This window comes from Psittacula echo (assembly GCF_963264785.1).
Source record: "Psittacula echo genome assembly, chromosome: 7".
Lineage (NCBI taxonomy): Eukaryota > Metazoa > Chordata > Aves > Psittaciformes > Psittacidae > Psittacula > Psittacula echo.
This window is the reverse complement of record NC_137740.1, coordinates 6217501-6231892: the sequence shown is the minus strand read 5'-3', so window position 1 is coordinate 6231892 and position 14392 is coordinate 6217501. Positions and strand designations below refer to the sequence as shown.

At 51.7% G+C, this 14392-nt stretch overlaps 2 protein-coding genes across 2 annotated transcripts; both read right to left on the bottom strand.

The window, feature by feature from the left end:
* Window positions 1-184: 184 nt before the first annotated feature.
* On the bottom strand, window positions 185-7669 carry TTC4 (tetratricopeptide repeat domain 4). The gene is made up of 10 exons (XM_080623652.1): window positions 7593-7669; window positions 7357-7474; window positions 7106-7267; window positions 6438-6515; window positions 5537-5661; window positions 5160-5246; window positions 4079-4293; window positions 2832-2913; window positions 1774-1856; window positions 185-837 (listed from the first exon to the last, which is right to left on the bottom strand). Exons 1-10 carry the CDS (start codon window positions 7665-7667, stop codon window positions 735-737), a joined length of 1128 nt encoding a protein of 375 aa, XP_080479778.1. The 5' UTR covers window positions 7668-7669; the 3' UTR covers window positions 185-734.
* Window positions 7670-8912: 1243 nt separating this feature from the next.
* Window positions 8913-10293, bottom strand: PARS2 (prolyl-tRNA synthetase 2, mitochondrial; the record flags this gene model as incomplete). The annotated part of the gene is made up of 1 exon (XM_080623590.1): window positions 8913-10293. Exon 1 carries the CDS (start codon window positions 10272-10274, stop codon window positions 8913-8915), a length of 1362 nt encoding a protein of 453 aa, XP_080479716.1. The 5' UTR covers window positions 10275-10293.
* Window positions 10294-14392: the final 4099 nt, after the last annotated feature.

The window sequence follows — 14392 nt, the reverse complement described above, 5'->3', positions numbered from 1 at the left end:
ACACAGAAGCACAGAAGACCCTGCATGTTGGCTGTACCAGTAAGTATAATGGATAAGGTTACTGCATTTGGGTTTAGACTTCACTGTGTGTCATTCTCTTGTAGTTTTCGGGAGGTGAGAGGAATTTCTTGTCTCATTTACTAGGCAGAAGCCAGTCTACTTGAAAATAGACATGTTTATTTCCAGGTCCTGCAGGACAAGGGGTAAGGTAGCAAAAGGGTCAGTAAAACACACTGCTCAGAACAAAGAGCTCTGCTTTACCCTGGCCAGCAGCAGAGCCAAGCAGTGAAATAGCAGCTGCTTAATCCCAGGCAGGAATGTGACTGCATCCACCCTGCTGCAGGAGGAATCTCCCTAGCTCACTGCTGTTAAACCCCAGCAACTACAGCCCACCTCCAAGGCAATCCATGACTTTCCATAGGTAAGGAAATGCGTTCCCAGCTGCTGCTGCTTCAGCTGCAGCCAGTGTTTGGCAGTGCTTCAGGTTTGTTTCAAAACCACATGCAGCCCATCACAGAGGAGTCCTTCTGCAAGCCAGCTGGATGTTGTTTTAAACAACTCATCCCCTCTTGTAAACCCTTCACTCTCCTGTGCTGCCTTCCTGGAAGTTCCCCCCTGTGCCAAGATTATTTCTCCCCTCCGTTGTGCAAGGCAGTTTGGTTCAAGCAGGAGTTTGCAGTCTGGGATAACAAACAGCAGCTTCCTGCACAGGATTCCTCTTGTTTCACTCTTGCTCACAGTAGTCGATGCACCTTCTTGCCAGAGAAGTACTTGTTGGAGTAAGGAGAACCCTTTACAAACACCAAGACCGTTGGAGTCCCAGCTTTTACAAAGTACCTGCAAAGATTAAAAGGAATCCTTTGGCTTCCTTGTAGCTGGCCAAGTGTCATGCAGAGTGACTTCCACCCAGCTCAACAGAGCCTGACCTCCCAAAGGCCAGCGACAAGCTTTTGTGCTGCTTAGCAGAGCCTGTTGGAGCCAGGGCTACCCACAGCAAGGAGGAGTGTCTTATGAATCAATTCTTCTCCCAACAGCTACTTCTAATTAAACTAGATGTTACTCTCCCTCTGGAAAGAGGTTGCTTTTGCAACTACCCTTACAGCCTGAAACCTAAGGGTTTATGCATGCTGTGGAGCTTTATGGAGTGACAGCTCAGACACAGCCCACAGCAGTGGACCTAGAGCTCTGCTCCCACTGTGACAGACCAAGCCAGTTGTGCAGCAGGCTTCCTCCAGCTAGCTACAAGGTGGTGCAAGTTAACAGCACAGCCTTTACAGCAACTTTTTGGCTGCACAAACAGCAAATTCTTCTAAGTGCACAACACTTTAAAGTCAGTGAAGCTGTGCTGCATGCCGTGTTGGGGGCTGCTCACACAGCATTATTAACAGTGAGAGCATTGTTAACCTTCAATACACTCTCTCTATATACTGCTGCTATTTTTTTCCCTAAAGTAATACTGTGTAGATGGGATATGAAACAGCCCTTTTGTGCTGCTGCCTGTGTGTAGCCCAACTCGCCTTCCCATCTCCATCCAGTCCTGGAACGAGTTATCCTTGTTTTGGGGGAACAAAGTATGTAAGATGCTAAAGCCAGGCACAAAATCCATGCAGTCCCATTGCTTTATGCCTTCAAGAGTTAGGACTAATAAATCAGAGAAGATCAGGACTATTAAGAGTCCAAGATTTAGGACTCTTAAATGAGAGGACAAGCTGCGCTTGGAGCCCAAAGCTCATACATTTTGTTCTCTCTGGACATGAACAGGCACAGCCTCACCTCTCGTGCTGCAGCACTTGTAGCAACGTGTGCTCTGGGTTCAGCTCGTACATTTCTTCTCTTTCTTCATCTTCAAAATAGAGCTGAAAAACATTTTGGAGGGTTATGAAATACCTAAGGCACATGAAAGCAAACTATTAAGCTGCTGGAAGTCCAGTACTAACACAGCACATATCAACCAGAGGTTTATCAAACTTCTGTAGCTTGGACCAAGTGTGTCAGATGCAAACTTCAACATAGAAACTGGTTTGTGTAAATTCCAAGTCTTCCCTGTATAAATCAGCTTAGCTCCTTACAGCAGTGGCAGCAGGAGGGCAAAATACACCAGCTCTTCCTGTGCTCCACAGAGAAGCAATGCAAATCTACGGGTTGCTTGTTATCAGGTGAAATGCAGCAATGGTATGAGCTAAACTGGGTAAGTTTAAAGATATTTGAACAAAACAAAGTAGATTTAAGAGATCCTAATCCAGCAAGTGTGCCCTAGACTGTACATATGATACCAAAGCGGAAGAGTTAGGATTGGAAAGGACCTTAAGATCATCCAGTTCCAACCCCACTGCCATGGGCAGGGATGCCTCACACTAGACCATGTCGGCCAAGGCTCTGTCCAACCTGGCCTTGAACACTGCATCATCTTGATGGGATTAAGTGCTTAAGCACCTCCAGTTCTGAAAATAACTCGGGTTTTTAACAGCATTTTCTCATTGGTATTGAGCAACTTCACAACACAGTTTACAAAACAGGCAGCCCACCAGCTTGATGGTCTAAATCTCCATTATCAGCATAAACATGGGAATAAATACCTTCTATCAAATACAACATAAGCGGAAGACAAAATAACTTCCATTTTCATTAATGAATTCTGTGTCTGTGTCAGCACACCTGGAAAACATCTGAGTTTATAAAGCAAACGTAGCTCTCCAGATCCTTATTTCACATCCGTGTACGGTAAACAGGTACCAACGCCATTGCTCTCATACACTCAAAGCTGTGTATTTGTATACAACACAAAACACAACAGAACAACCTTGAAACAGAAGGAAAGTCAAACTCCTCACCTCGAGATTGCTGGGAAGGTATTTTCTTTCTACATCCCAAGGAGGTAACTCAGCAAACATCACCATTAAATGATCAATAAACCTAAAAGCCAAAACACACTTGGCTAGCTTAGACAAAGTGTTCAGCTTCAATAATGCGTACAGTTGCATTTGAAGGATGGTAGAAATACATTAGCAGATTAGACAATAGATTGAAAGCAAGTTTAGATCACTAACCGTTTCTTCCCTTCAAACTTACTGCTTTCCCAGTGAGACCAAGGCCGTGCTACTGGACTCACACTTGAGCAGTGCAACAACAAATTATTTCTAACTTTTCATTTTCACACTCAAAAAGATGTCAAACACCCTGAATTCTGTCCAAAATCAATTCTCCTTCTACATGGTCCCATCAGCACCACACCTGACCAGATGAGAGTGCAGAGAATACGCCTGCGTGTCAGAGGCTTGTTTAGTTTGCTGCTTCAGGAGTGCTGGTGGCCAGTTTGTTCCTATTTTCACTTCCTCTGGTCATGCAAAGGTGTAGTGAACACTACCATATAAGAACCACACTTTACTAACCTGCTTGCACTGGAATTTTAAGTCCTAGACTTAGTAGATGTGAGGAATACGAATCTCCCCACAGAGAATAAAACCCCCAAACTACAAATTCTACGTTTGTTCAACACTGCAAGCTCAGAAACTGAAGTTAACATCAAGACAAGTGGAATTCCCACCTTACCAGTCACTTGTTTATAGTCTGAAAGGGCTGCAGCACTTCAGAGCCAGGCCTGCTGAAAGCCCTGTGGAAAACTATGGGGTCACTGGTGGTTACGAGAGATCCCTTTTGGAAGCTCTTTGTAAGATTTCATTCTTTCTGAGACCCAGTATTACATTAGAGGGCTTCAAAACAGCACCTTAACAAACCTCAGGCATGCAGATGGGTTACAAGTGTTATTGCACTGCTCTCAGCTTGCCCTGCAAACCCCTTTGTCACACTGGCTTAATATGCTGTATTTCTTTGAGCTATGAATTTATGTAACATTGAGATTTTGCCCATCATATTTTAAAGCACATTTGTAAATCACAGAATATTCAGGCTGGAAAGGACCTCAGGAGGTCATCTAGTGCCACCCTCCTGCTCCAAGGCAGGGTCAGCTATGAGACTGGAAATCTGGAACTACTTCATTAGCATGGCAGTGTTTCACTCGTTGTCTGTTCTCATCCATTCAAACATCTCCAAGCAAGAGTGCTACTGACAGTGCATTTACCTGGAGTTCTCATGGAAAGCCACAGTGAAGTCTGTTTGCTCGTGCTCAGGGTACAGAAAGAGGACAGGCCAGTTCAGGTTGCCATCAGCATCTAAGTGCACCTTTGCCCCTGTGGCGTTGTCAGAGTGGAACCCATCTAAGGATATCTCAGCCAGGCCATCTGCTATTTCCTCTTCTTCATTTGACGGCTCAAGAGCCAGCTTGATATTTCTTTCCTGGAGGGAAGGAAAGACAAGAGAACTCCCCAAACAACCAAAAACCAAACAGGTATGGTGGGCAGAATAAAAGTAAAACATTAGCAGCCAGGAAAAGGACAAATTGTGTCATTCTAGTTAACAAGTCAGCTCTTAAATATGCTATCAAAAGTTTTCCTACAGTATCAGACTCGAGTGACCGGTCTTCCCAGTAGAATTCAGAACCTCAGCCAGACACCCAGGCTCCTCATAAAATGGATAAGAGGTGGAGATCCAGAGAGCCTGCACGCTGAGAGAACGGCCTGAGATAACATGGGGAAACGAATGCATCTAAATCCAGTTCTTTGGGATCTCTCAGGTATAACTTCAGGGTGCAACTACATGCACCAGCTCCCAAGAACATCCATTCTCCCAGAGAACTGAAGAAAGCTCCCTCTTTTCATTGGAAAGACAACTGCAACACAGGACATCTGACTTTATATAATAACTCCAAAATATTTAAACATAGCCCAAACTTTTGCTGAGGAAGGACAGGCTCCAGGATTGATTCCTTTCTCTGCTCTACCAGATGCTTATCTTCTATCCTTCCACTGAAGTAATGTCCATCAACAGCAAAGAAAGCAAGGTTCATTGAGCCAGTGTGATGCTACAACCCAGCACTCAGAACACTCTCTTCGGTGCTCAGTCCATCTGGGTTTGTATTTTGCATTAGTTGTTACCTGAAATATGGCAACCTGGGAGCTGGGGCCCCACAGAGTAATGTTTTTAACTCAGTTTTTGGCTCTAGGCCTCAAAAGCCTGTGTACAAGAGTAACATCTTAGAGACAAGACAGCTCTTAAAACACCCAAACCAAACCACACAAAACCACTCCCCCTCACCGACCCACCTTTATTGCTGCAAGCAAAATTTCCTTTTCACACTGCTCTTTCTTCTCCATCACCTTTGCTTTCCTTGCATCCCGCTCCTGAGCTCGCTACATGGAAAAAAAGGTTGCATCATGGTCACACACAGCAAGTCAACGCCCATCACTGCTCTACCCTGCAGTGGAGAAATCAATTCAGAACTCCCGAAGGGTCCCCTCTGGCTCTTTCCCCTACACATCTCAACAGCACACACTATGTGGAACCACCACTCAGTTTTATCTGGGGACATTAAACTACACAGAAACTGGTTTGGAGCACCCTTCAACCAAGGATCCCAAAGCGCTTCTTGACACAAAGCAGGTGACAAGCATTGTAGGCACCAGTCTGCCTTAGTATTTACCTTTAATTTGTCAGCTTTGGCTCTCACTTCCAGAAGCTTTTTCTCTTTTGAATCTATTTGCAAGCCCTTCTCACACCACGCTATTGCTTCAGAGAAATTCTTTAGCTCCATGTGACAGAGGGCTCCTGGAATGATTAGGATTTTAAGTTTCTAGTCTAGGAGTCAGTACACAACTACTATACAAAGTGGTGGTTATAAAGACAGCATTAGCCCTGGTGCTTTCAAGAGGCACACACAGCAGCACGTGTGTGTCGTCTTCCACTGTAGGCTTCCAGCAGGTCAGCTGAGAATAACATCTAACACATTTCAGTAGTTCTTGTGTCATTTGCTTATTTACTCACAGGAATCAGCAGAACGATGCCAGAAGTGTCTGTTACAAGCAAAATGATATCATTATAATTCATATTTCAGTATTTGTCTCATAAGGAAAAATAAAGTGGCGATTTCCATAGAGTGAGAAATGCTGGGGAGAGGGGGGAAATAATCAAAGCCCGAAAACTAGAGTTGTGGAAAGCAGCAAAAGTTATGCTGTACTCTACAGAAACTGGTCCAAGACCTCTTTGACAGATATAGCAATTGAAGTGCAAAGAGCAAAAGGACAGTGTTTTGGCTGAAAATCCAAAGCAAAACGCAGAGCTCTGATTTGGGGAGACACAGCAATAATAACACAAGAGATCTCTTACAGTAACTGCTTTACTTTTCTGAAATGAACAGTCCTGAAACAGTATGGTGTTCACTCACAGTAATTTAAGGTCATTTAACACAGAGACGTGCACTGAAACAAAGCAACATCTAAAAGTTGGTTCCAGGGCTTCAAAGAGTAAGAGCATCGTACTTAAAGCTAACATGTGCAAAGCTGTGTGGAAACTATGTTCCTTGCTCTCTATGCTTTAACTCTTACCTCTTATGATTGCTTTGAGGTGGGTGGGCTTTAGTTTTGTTGCTTGGATGGCATCATTTAGAGCAGAACGGTAGTTACCTACAAAGCAAAGGGAACTGCTCAGAACCTTCCACTGACATTTAAAATCTACCCAGATCCCAAAATGATAAAATAGCTTATGTGGACAGTCTGTAATTCACCGTTTCTACAATCACTGTGAGGAGAGCGAAGAAAGAAAGAGCAAACAAAGAGCCAGAAGTGAAAGGACAGGAATCAATCATTCAGGGAAGAGGTTACATGACTGTGAGCAAACCATCTCCCAACTGCAACACACAACAGCACTGAAAGGCCAAGAACACCTTCCCTTCTGCACAGATGCTGTTGGTAGGTTGGGTGGTAACTCGAGGAGGACACGAACAGGAAAGAGGAATACGATGCGTTGCTTCGAGAGATTTTTGAGGTCAGAGCATCCTCCTGCAGCTCCAATCACCCTGTGAATGTGTTCAGCATCAGCCCCACCAGAAGGGATGCGATACCAGACCTACTGGTCACCAACACCAGTGGGCTAATCAGTGCCACCAACACTGGAAGCAGCCAGGACTGCAGTGACCATGCCCTGATGGGGTTTGCAGTCCTTAGGGTCATGGGGAAGCAGGCTGGCCTGAGGCAGCACAGCATGTGCCCCTTACCCAGGTAGAACTGTGCAGCCCCTCTGTTTGTGTGCAGCACCGCGTTCATCTCCGGGTCCTCGCACTTCTTCTTCAGCCCCTCGGTGTAGGCAATGACAGCTTTCTGGTACTCCTTCTCCCTGAAGTACTCGTTCCCTTCGTTCCTGTACATCCTGGCCAGCTCTGCGGGGAGCAAAGAGCGGGGACAGGGCCTGAGTGGAGCCCGCAGCGCCTCAGGGGCACCCGGAGCCCCGCACAGCCCCGCTGCCCACCTGCGGGGCCCTGCTCCTCGTCGAAGAGGAGGGACTGCAGACACGCCAGGTCCGGCTGCCGCGCCGCGTCGATCTCGGCCGGGCACTGCTTCATGAACATGGGGATGGACTCCAGCTCCTGCGGGGCACACACACACACACATACATACATACATACATACATACATACATACATACATACATACACCAGGCCTCAGCACCGCCCGGCTCCCGCTGCCCCGGCCCCGCCGCCTCACCTGCTCCCAGGTGTCGGGGTGCAGACCGCCCCGGTACCGAGGGCCCACGCCACCGCCCTCACCGGGCTCCGCCATGATGCTGCCGCTACGGCCCGCCCCGCGCCTACCGACCGGCCCGCCTCTGGCCCGGCCTCCAGCACCCTCAGCGCCGGCCCCTCAAGGGGCGGAGATAAGGAAGCTCCGGGGGATCCTATCGCTCCGTACAACGCCTGACAGGAGGATGGTGCCAGGAGGTGGGGGTCGTTCTCTTCAAGTGACAACGGATAGGAAAAGGGGAGACGGCCTCAAGCTGCACCAGGGGAGGTTTAGATGGAGATGAGGAACAATTCCTTCCCCAAAGGCTGCCCAGGGCAGTGCTGCAGTCACCGTCCCTGGCAGTGTTCACACACTGTGGAGATGAGGCCCTCAGTGCCATGGGTTAGTGGTGGCCTAGGCCCTGCTGGGGTAATGGTTGGACTTGGTGATCTTGAAGGTGTTTTCCAACGCGGTTGACTCTGATCTCACCAGTGGCCCATTGCAGCGGGCACATCCAGCCAGGGTATCACAGCCCTGCGGGGCAGGGTTACTTACAGCTCATGGGGAACAGCGTGGCCTGGACGTTTTTACCGCCAGGCTCTGCAGGTCCCCAAATTTCATGTTTCCTTGGTGTTCTGTTTGGTGTGGTGGTATTATTATTATCATTATCATATTATTATCATAATTATTTGGTTGGTTGGGTTTTCCCTGTCAAAGATTCTGTGCCACTCTGAGGCTGCATCCCCAAACCCACACCATCCCCACACAAGCCCAGCGGACCCAGGTTGTCTCACCAGCCAGCCAGGACTGGGATGCAGCCCCTGACACCACTCTTCCCCTCAACTCCTGCCCATCTGCAGCACTATGGCATTCTCAAAGCGAACAAGGCTCTGGAGTTCACCGTTTTGCTTTAATTAACATTAACTTCCACCTTCACAGGACCTGTGTGTCTCCAAAGACACCGAGGAAAGGTGCCTTCCTTCCTCTCCCTTTTAAAATCCCTTGTGCCGAGAACTTGGTGCCTAAAGAGGAGGGAAGCCCTCCTGTCTGCCCTAGCCAGCGCTCACACAGCCACATACGCTGGTTAAAGCAGCTCAAGGACCTGTAGCCAAGAGAGAGAAATGCCCCCAGCCCCATTGAGGAACATGGGCTCAACCTGGTTGCAGGACACTGTGGCTGGCTCCAATGTGAGCTGGATTCAGCCCCATGCACCCAGAGCCAGACAACCTGCATGTCCTTGCAAAGGAACCAGAGCCATTCACAGAGACCTCACGCAGCAACACTGAGACATTCAGAGACGGGGATTTAAGGGACTTGCACTTTACTCAGCAACTCAATGACACCTTCCTTGCTGAGGAACAAAACCTCACCGGAGCTCTGATTCCAGACCTCAAAGACCGGTGGGTCCTCGCAAACCCTCTTCCCCGCTATGACCACGAAGGGATAACCCAGCTTGTTGGCATCCTTCAGCCTCTTGCCGATGGTCAGCTGTGTCCTGTCATCCAGCACCGAGTCCCCAGCGAGGTGCGGCAGCGCTTCGGCCACGTCGTCGTACACCCGCTCCAGCAGCGCAGCGCCCTCCTCCTCCTCCTCCTTGCTGCCCCTCTTGGGGGGGATGAAGCAGAGCTGGTAGGGAGCGATGACGCTCGGCCATCGGATGCTGTCCTCCGTGGAGAGCACCTCGATGGAGGCCGCCAGGATGCGAGTGATGCCCAGGCCATAGCAACCCATTTCTGCCAGCAAGGGCTTGTTCTCTGGGGAGTAGAAGACAGCATTGGAGACCGAGGAGTACTTTGTGCCCAGGTAAAACGTGTGCCCTACTTCGATCCCTCTGGTCTGGGTGAGCTTCCCCCCGCATGTGGGGCACGACGTTTGCTCCCTGTTTAATGTCTCCACGTTGGCTGCAAAATGTCCTTCGGGGCACAGCACCAGCCTGTCCTCGCCGATGTCTGCCGGCAGCTGGAACTCATGGGACATGGAGCCACCAATGTTGCCCGTGGCCGCCTGCACTTTGACGAAGGGCAGGCCCAGGCGGGCGAGGAGGCTGCCGTAGGCACCGCACACCTCGCTGTAGGTGCTCCGAGCCGCCTCCTCGGAGGCGTCGAAGGTGTACATGTCCTTCATGTAGAACTCCCGGCTGCGCAGCAAGCCGAACCGCGGCTTGGGCTCATCCCGGAACTTCCTGCTCACCTGGTAGAGCCGCAGCGGGAGCTGCTTGTGGGTCAGGCTGCTCTGAGCGGCCACCAGCTCCGTCACCACCTCCTCGTGTGTGGGGCCGAGGCAGTAGCTCTTGCCGTGCCGGTCACACAGCCGGAACAGCTCCCTGCCCATCCTCTCCCATCGCCCGCTAGCGCGCCACAGCTCCGCGGGGCTCAGGCTGGGCATGCTCAGCTTCTGCCCCGCCACCGCCCGCATCTCCTCGTCCACCACCTTCACCAGCTTCTCCATGGCGCGCACGGCGGGCGGCAGGTAATGGAAGCAGCCGGGGCTGGACGGGTGGATGAGCCCCGCTTGCAGCATCAGCCGCTGGCTGCGGCAGGCGGGCTCCCCATCCGCCAAGGCCTCGCCGCCCGCCTGCAGGTTGCGGGGCTGGAAGAGCCGCGACAGCAGCAGCCGCCGGGCCCGCAGCGGAGCCGGGGCGCGCCACTGCCGCACCGCGGAGCCCATGGCGGGCCGGCGGCGGGGGGCGCCCTCTCACGTGGGGAAGATACCGTCCGCCGCCGCCCGGAAGGCGGAAGTGAGCGGGTGGAGCTCTATGGTTTCGACGGCGTGGCGGCGGGCGCCACCTGCCGGGCGGGCGTGCGGCAGGAGTGTGTGTGACACCACGATCCCCCCCCCCGGGTACCACTTGCAGCAGCATCCCTATGGATGCACCGAGATCCTGCGGCCGGGCTGCAGTGGGGGAACGGGAAGTGAGTGGTTGTCCTCGGTTGCGGTGCTGACTGGCCCTGGGGGATGCTGCCGCTCCAGGGAGAACGCTGCTGGGGTTTGGTGGCCCCTGAGCATCACAGCTCTGCTGTCGGTGGAGGCAGGGGACACCCCAGGCTCCCTCCTGCCCACCTGCGGCGGGACGTGGAGGTTCAGAGGGGCCTCAGCAGGCAGCCAGCCATGGGCAGGGCATGGAGGTGGATGGGCATGGGCAGCAGGGGCAGCAGCAGGGCTCACTCAGGGATTTGTCTATTGCTTGTTTTAGTTGACAAGGTTTTAGAAAACCGAGAAGGTGCTGAGAGCTCATGGGAGAGGCTTTGCTGCCACCCCAATGACTCGGAGGGACTGTGACCTCTCATCCGTCCTGCCTTTGGGAGAGTCAACCTGCATCATCTCCAGACCTTCATTACCTCCAACAGCAGCTTCATCGGCTCCATCCTTCGCAATCAATCATGGCTTTGGAAAGCTGGATCACCTGCAGTGTGTGGTTGCAGCAGACCACCCCAGCTCCTGCTCCAGGCGCTGCAGTGGGAATTTCTCCTCATCTTTCATAACCCACTGCTCCACCTCCTGCATGAGCATTTCTGCCTTCAGCCTCACCTGACCGAGGAGCAGGAGCAGTGTCTTCAGGAGGCACTGCAGCCTCTCGGTGGAGCCTGCTTGAAGCAGCTTTTCAGCCGCACAGGCATTTGCTCAGAAAAGCTACAGTTCAGGTATGGTATCAAACTCCACGGCTTTGTCCAGGAGTTTCATCCACCAGGAATAGTTCTTGCACGGTGTCCATCATTTAATAGCAATAAACAGTAAATAGAGGAGGGGCAGGACAAAATGGGGGTGTCAGGAGAAAACAGTGGCTGCCTCTGGGGTTGACATTCCCCATCAGGCTCTGGGGAGAGGAGTAACAGCCTGTTCCATCTTACTGTGTTCCAGATCTCACAGATACATCTTCATGGGGTCTGCAGACCAGAGGAAACTCATCAGACTGGGCCCAGGTGATGGAATGGAATGAGTCCCAACCACTGGCACCCATCAGGTCAGCTCTTTGGCCATGCCAAGGTACACCAGAGTGCCAGGCCAGCTTACCCAGCTCCAGCACCCCGGTCTCCAAAGTGTGTCCCCAGGCTGGCTCATGGTTAACAGTACTGGGAAGGGCAGTGAAAGCTTACCCTGATTTGGTTCCTGGTGATCATGGGGTCCTTGGAAGCAGCCAACCCATCTGCTCCCCTTCTAGGCTCAGTCTCAAGCCACAGGGGCAGCATCCCCTAACGTGTTCAGGGGTTGAACCCCTTGGCTATAGGAGTGTGCCTTGAGGCCAGGCTGAGAAACTAAAAGCCTTTTCCTTATGTCATTACAGCTTCCTCTGGTCCAACGTGGCAGACAGACATTGCCTGGCACCCAGTGACCACCTCCACACTGCACTTTTCAGCCTCCTGCCTCGACCCCAAAGGATGTTAAACCTCAAAGGATGTTAAACACAGATGTTAATACAACCAGGAAGGGTGGTTGTAAGCATGTATTGAAGGAGAGGAGATACCACCTCACTGAGCCTCATTTTATGAGGAGTTAAATGATCCTGTTTGAATACAAAGAAGTGAGTCCTTGTTTTAAAATGGGGTCTGAAGAGATCTTTGTGATTATTCTATGATGGGAAATACAAATGTTAACTGTAACTTGTGCCCATGTTTAAAGGGGACTGGAAATGGGCAAAACTAAGGGATCAAAGAGCACGTTTTGATGTTCCTGGGTGATTTTTGAGCATGAATGTTCTTAACTAGCTCAGCCAGCTCTGTGAGGTGACTCTGTGTGATGCAGGGGGAAGTCCCTCAGTGCCAGCGCCGGGATCTGAGCCAGATTTCCTGGCTGCCAGGTAGCAACTTCCCTCCGAGCCTCGCTTTCCATGGTTCTGTCAGGGAGTCTCTGCTCCCTGCATGTTTCTCCCAGTGCAAAAGCAATGTCAGGCTGGCTGGGAGAAGCACTGTGTCTGTCCTGGAGCCTGGAGGAGCAGGACAGGTCCCTGTGAGTGGGGACCAGCCCATACCTTGGACACACAGCACACTGTGCTGGCCCTGACAAGGACTTCCTGGGTGCAGGATGCCTGCCAGCTGAGCTGTGGGTCCCACAGGACCTCCAGCGCCACATTCCATACCCCTTTGGCCATCTCTTTGCCTAGGAGGTGAAAGGTTTCACCAGGAGGTTCAGGGCAGGAGGGTTCTGTCACCATTTCTATTGCCTATAAGGACCTGGGGGTGTTGGTCAGCAGCTGGTTGAACATGAGCCAGCAGTGGCCAAGAAGAAGCCACCAGCATCCTGGCCTGTGTCAGCATCAGTGTGGCAGCAGGGACAGGGCAGGGATTGTGCCCCTGCACTGCGCACTGGTGAGGCTGCACATTGAGTCCTGTATTCAGTTCTGGGCCCTTCACTACAAGAGACATTGAGGTGCTGCAGCGGGGCCAGAGAAGGGCAATGGAGCTGGTGCAGGGCCTGGAGCGCAAGTGGGATGGGGAACGGCTGAGGGACCTGGGGGGTTTAGTGTGAAGAAGAGAAGGCTCAGAGGGGACCTTACCCAACCCAGCTGACCCTATGCTTCTGTGCTTCTATCACCTGCCAGAGCCAGAGAAGCAGAATACGTTTCCACCAGTGACTCACTGCCTGCGGTGCTGATCAAAGGCACAAAACCACCTTGGATTGATCCTCTGGTGCCGTGTTTTAACCGGGAGGGTTTACAAAAGCCGCGGTCTGCAAGGAAAACTGATACCTGCTACTAAAACAGCGGGCAGGGCTGGTGCCTGAAAGCCTGTCTGTGCTCCTTATTTCTTCCAGCTGTGCTGGAGGAATCCAATAAAGGCACTGCTGTCCCTGCAGCCTTTCACCACGCTGCTCCCCCGCTGCTTTGCTGGGGACTGATTTATGCCATCGAGGTCAAATGCGTGGCCTGAGAGGGTTATGTCCTGCATGTGGTGGGACTGAGGGTCTCGGCTGCCATATGGGGCCTCCCCTCATTGCCCTGGGGCTTTCTAGGGGTAAAAACGCCGAGGATGGGGGGAAGATGAATGAAGGACCAAGAAGAGAAGGCAACTGCTTCAAAGCAGTCCATGGTGCCAAAGCAACCGAGGGGTTCAGCCTCAGGGAAACCACTGCAGTGAGGCACCGGAGGACTTGGTGACTTGTCAGAGCAGTGCCAGGGTCCTATTGGAGGTGAGCAACCTCTTCTGACCCTCAGCAGGATCCCGCACAGTCTGCAAGCATGGCTGGGATTGAGCAGCAAACCTTGCTTTCTGCACCAAACAGCAGCCCAGAGCCAGGGAGCTGCTTCCCCAGGCGTTGCGTAGTCCTGTCTGAAGCACCATGGGCATTAAGGGTGCTGCTGAGCCCTCCTACAAAGGTCATGGATGTGGATCACCCTATCCAGACCTGCCAGTGCTCACAGACACAGCAAATACATCTCCATAGAGGACATCCGCACCAAGAGCATCGTTTCATTGCTCAAGGTAGGACTGGCTTTAGGAATGTATTTTTTAGCAGCTTAGAGATAATTTGTCCCTATAAAAGCCTGGTAAATGGTTGGGTCCAGCCCTTTAGCTTGGCAAAAGGTTACAACCAGGCTCCTGCCTTGGCCCTGCTGTCTGCCAGCCCGGGAGGGGACACTCTGTGTTACTGTGATTCCGGTGCCACGGTGGCGGCTGCCATGGCAAGTGCTGGCACCATCCCTGCGGCCTTGGGGTACCAGAGGTGGCTGCATGGGGCCGCAGGCACTGCTTGGGAGCATGGGCAGCCAGGTGAGGCCACCGGCCGGGCTTGCATGGATACATGGGGAGAGCTGGACTTGTGGTGTAGCTGTTCTCACCTCCCACACTGCC

Coding starts and splice junctions, on each gene's coding strand:
- TTC4 (XM_080623652.1), bottom strand. CDS start 7,667: ATGGCGGAGCCCGGTGAGGGCGGTGGCGTGGGCCCTCGGTACCGGGGC. Junction 7,475..7,592: donor ACCCCGACACCTGGGAGCAG/GTGAGGCGGCGG, acceptor TGTGCCCCGCAG/GAGCTGGAGTCCATCCCCAT. Junction 2,914..4,078: donor GCTTTCCATGAGAACTCCAG/GTAAATGCACTG, acceptor TTTGGCTTTTAG/GTTTATTGATCATTTAATGG.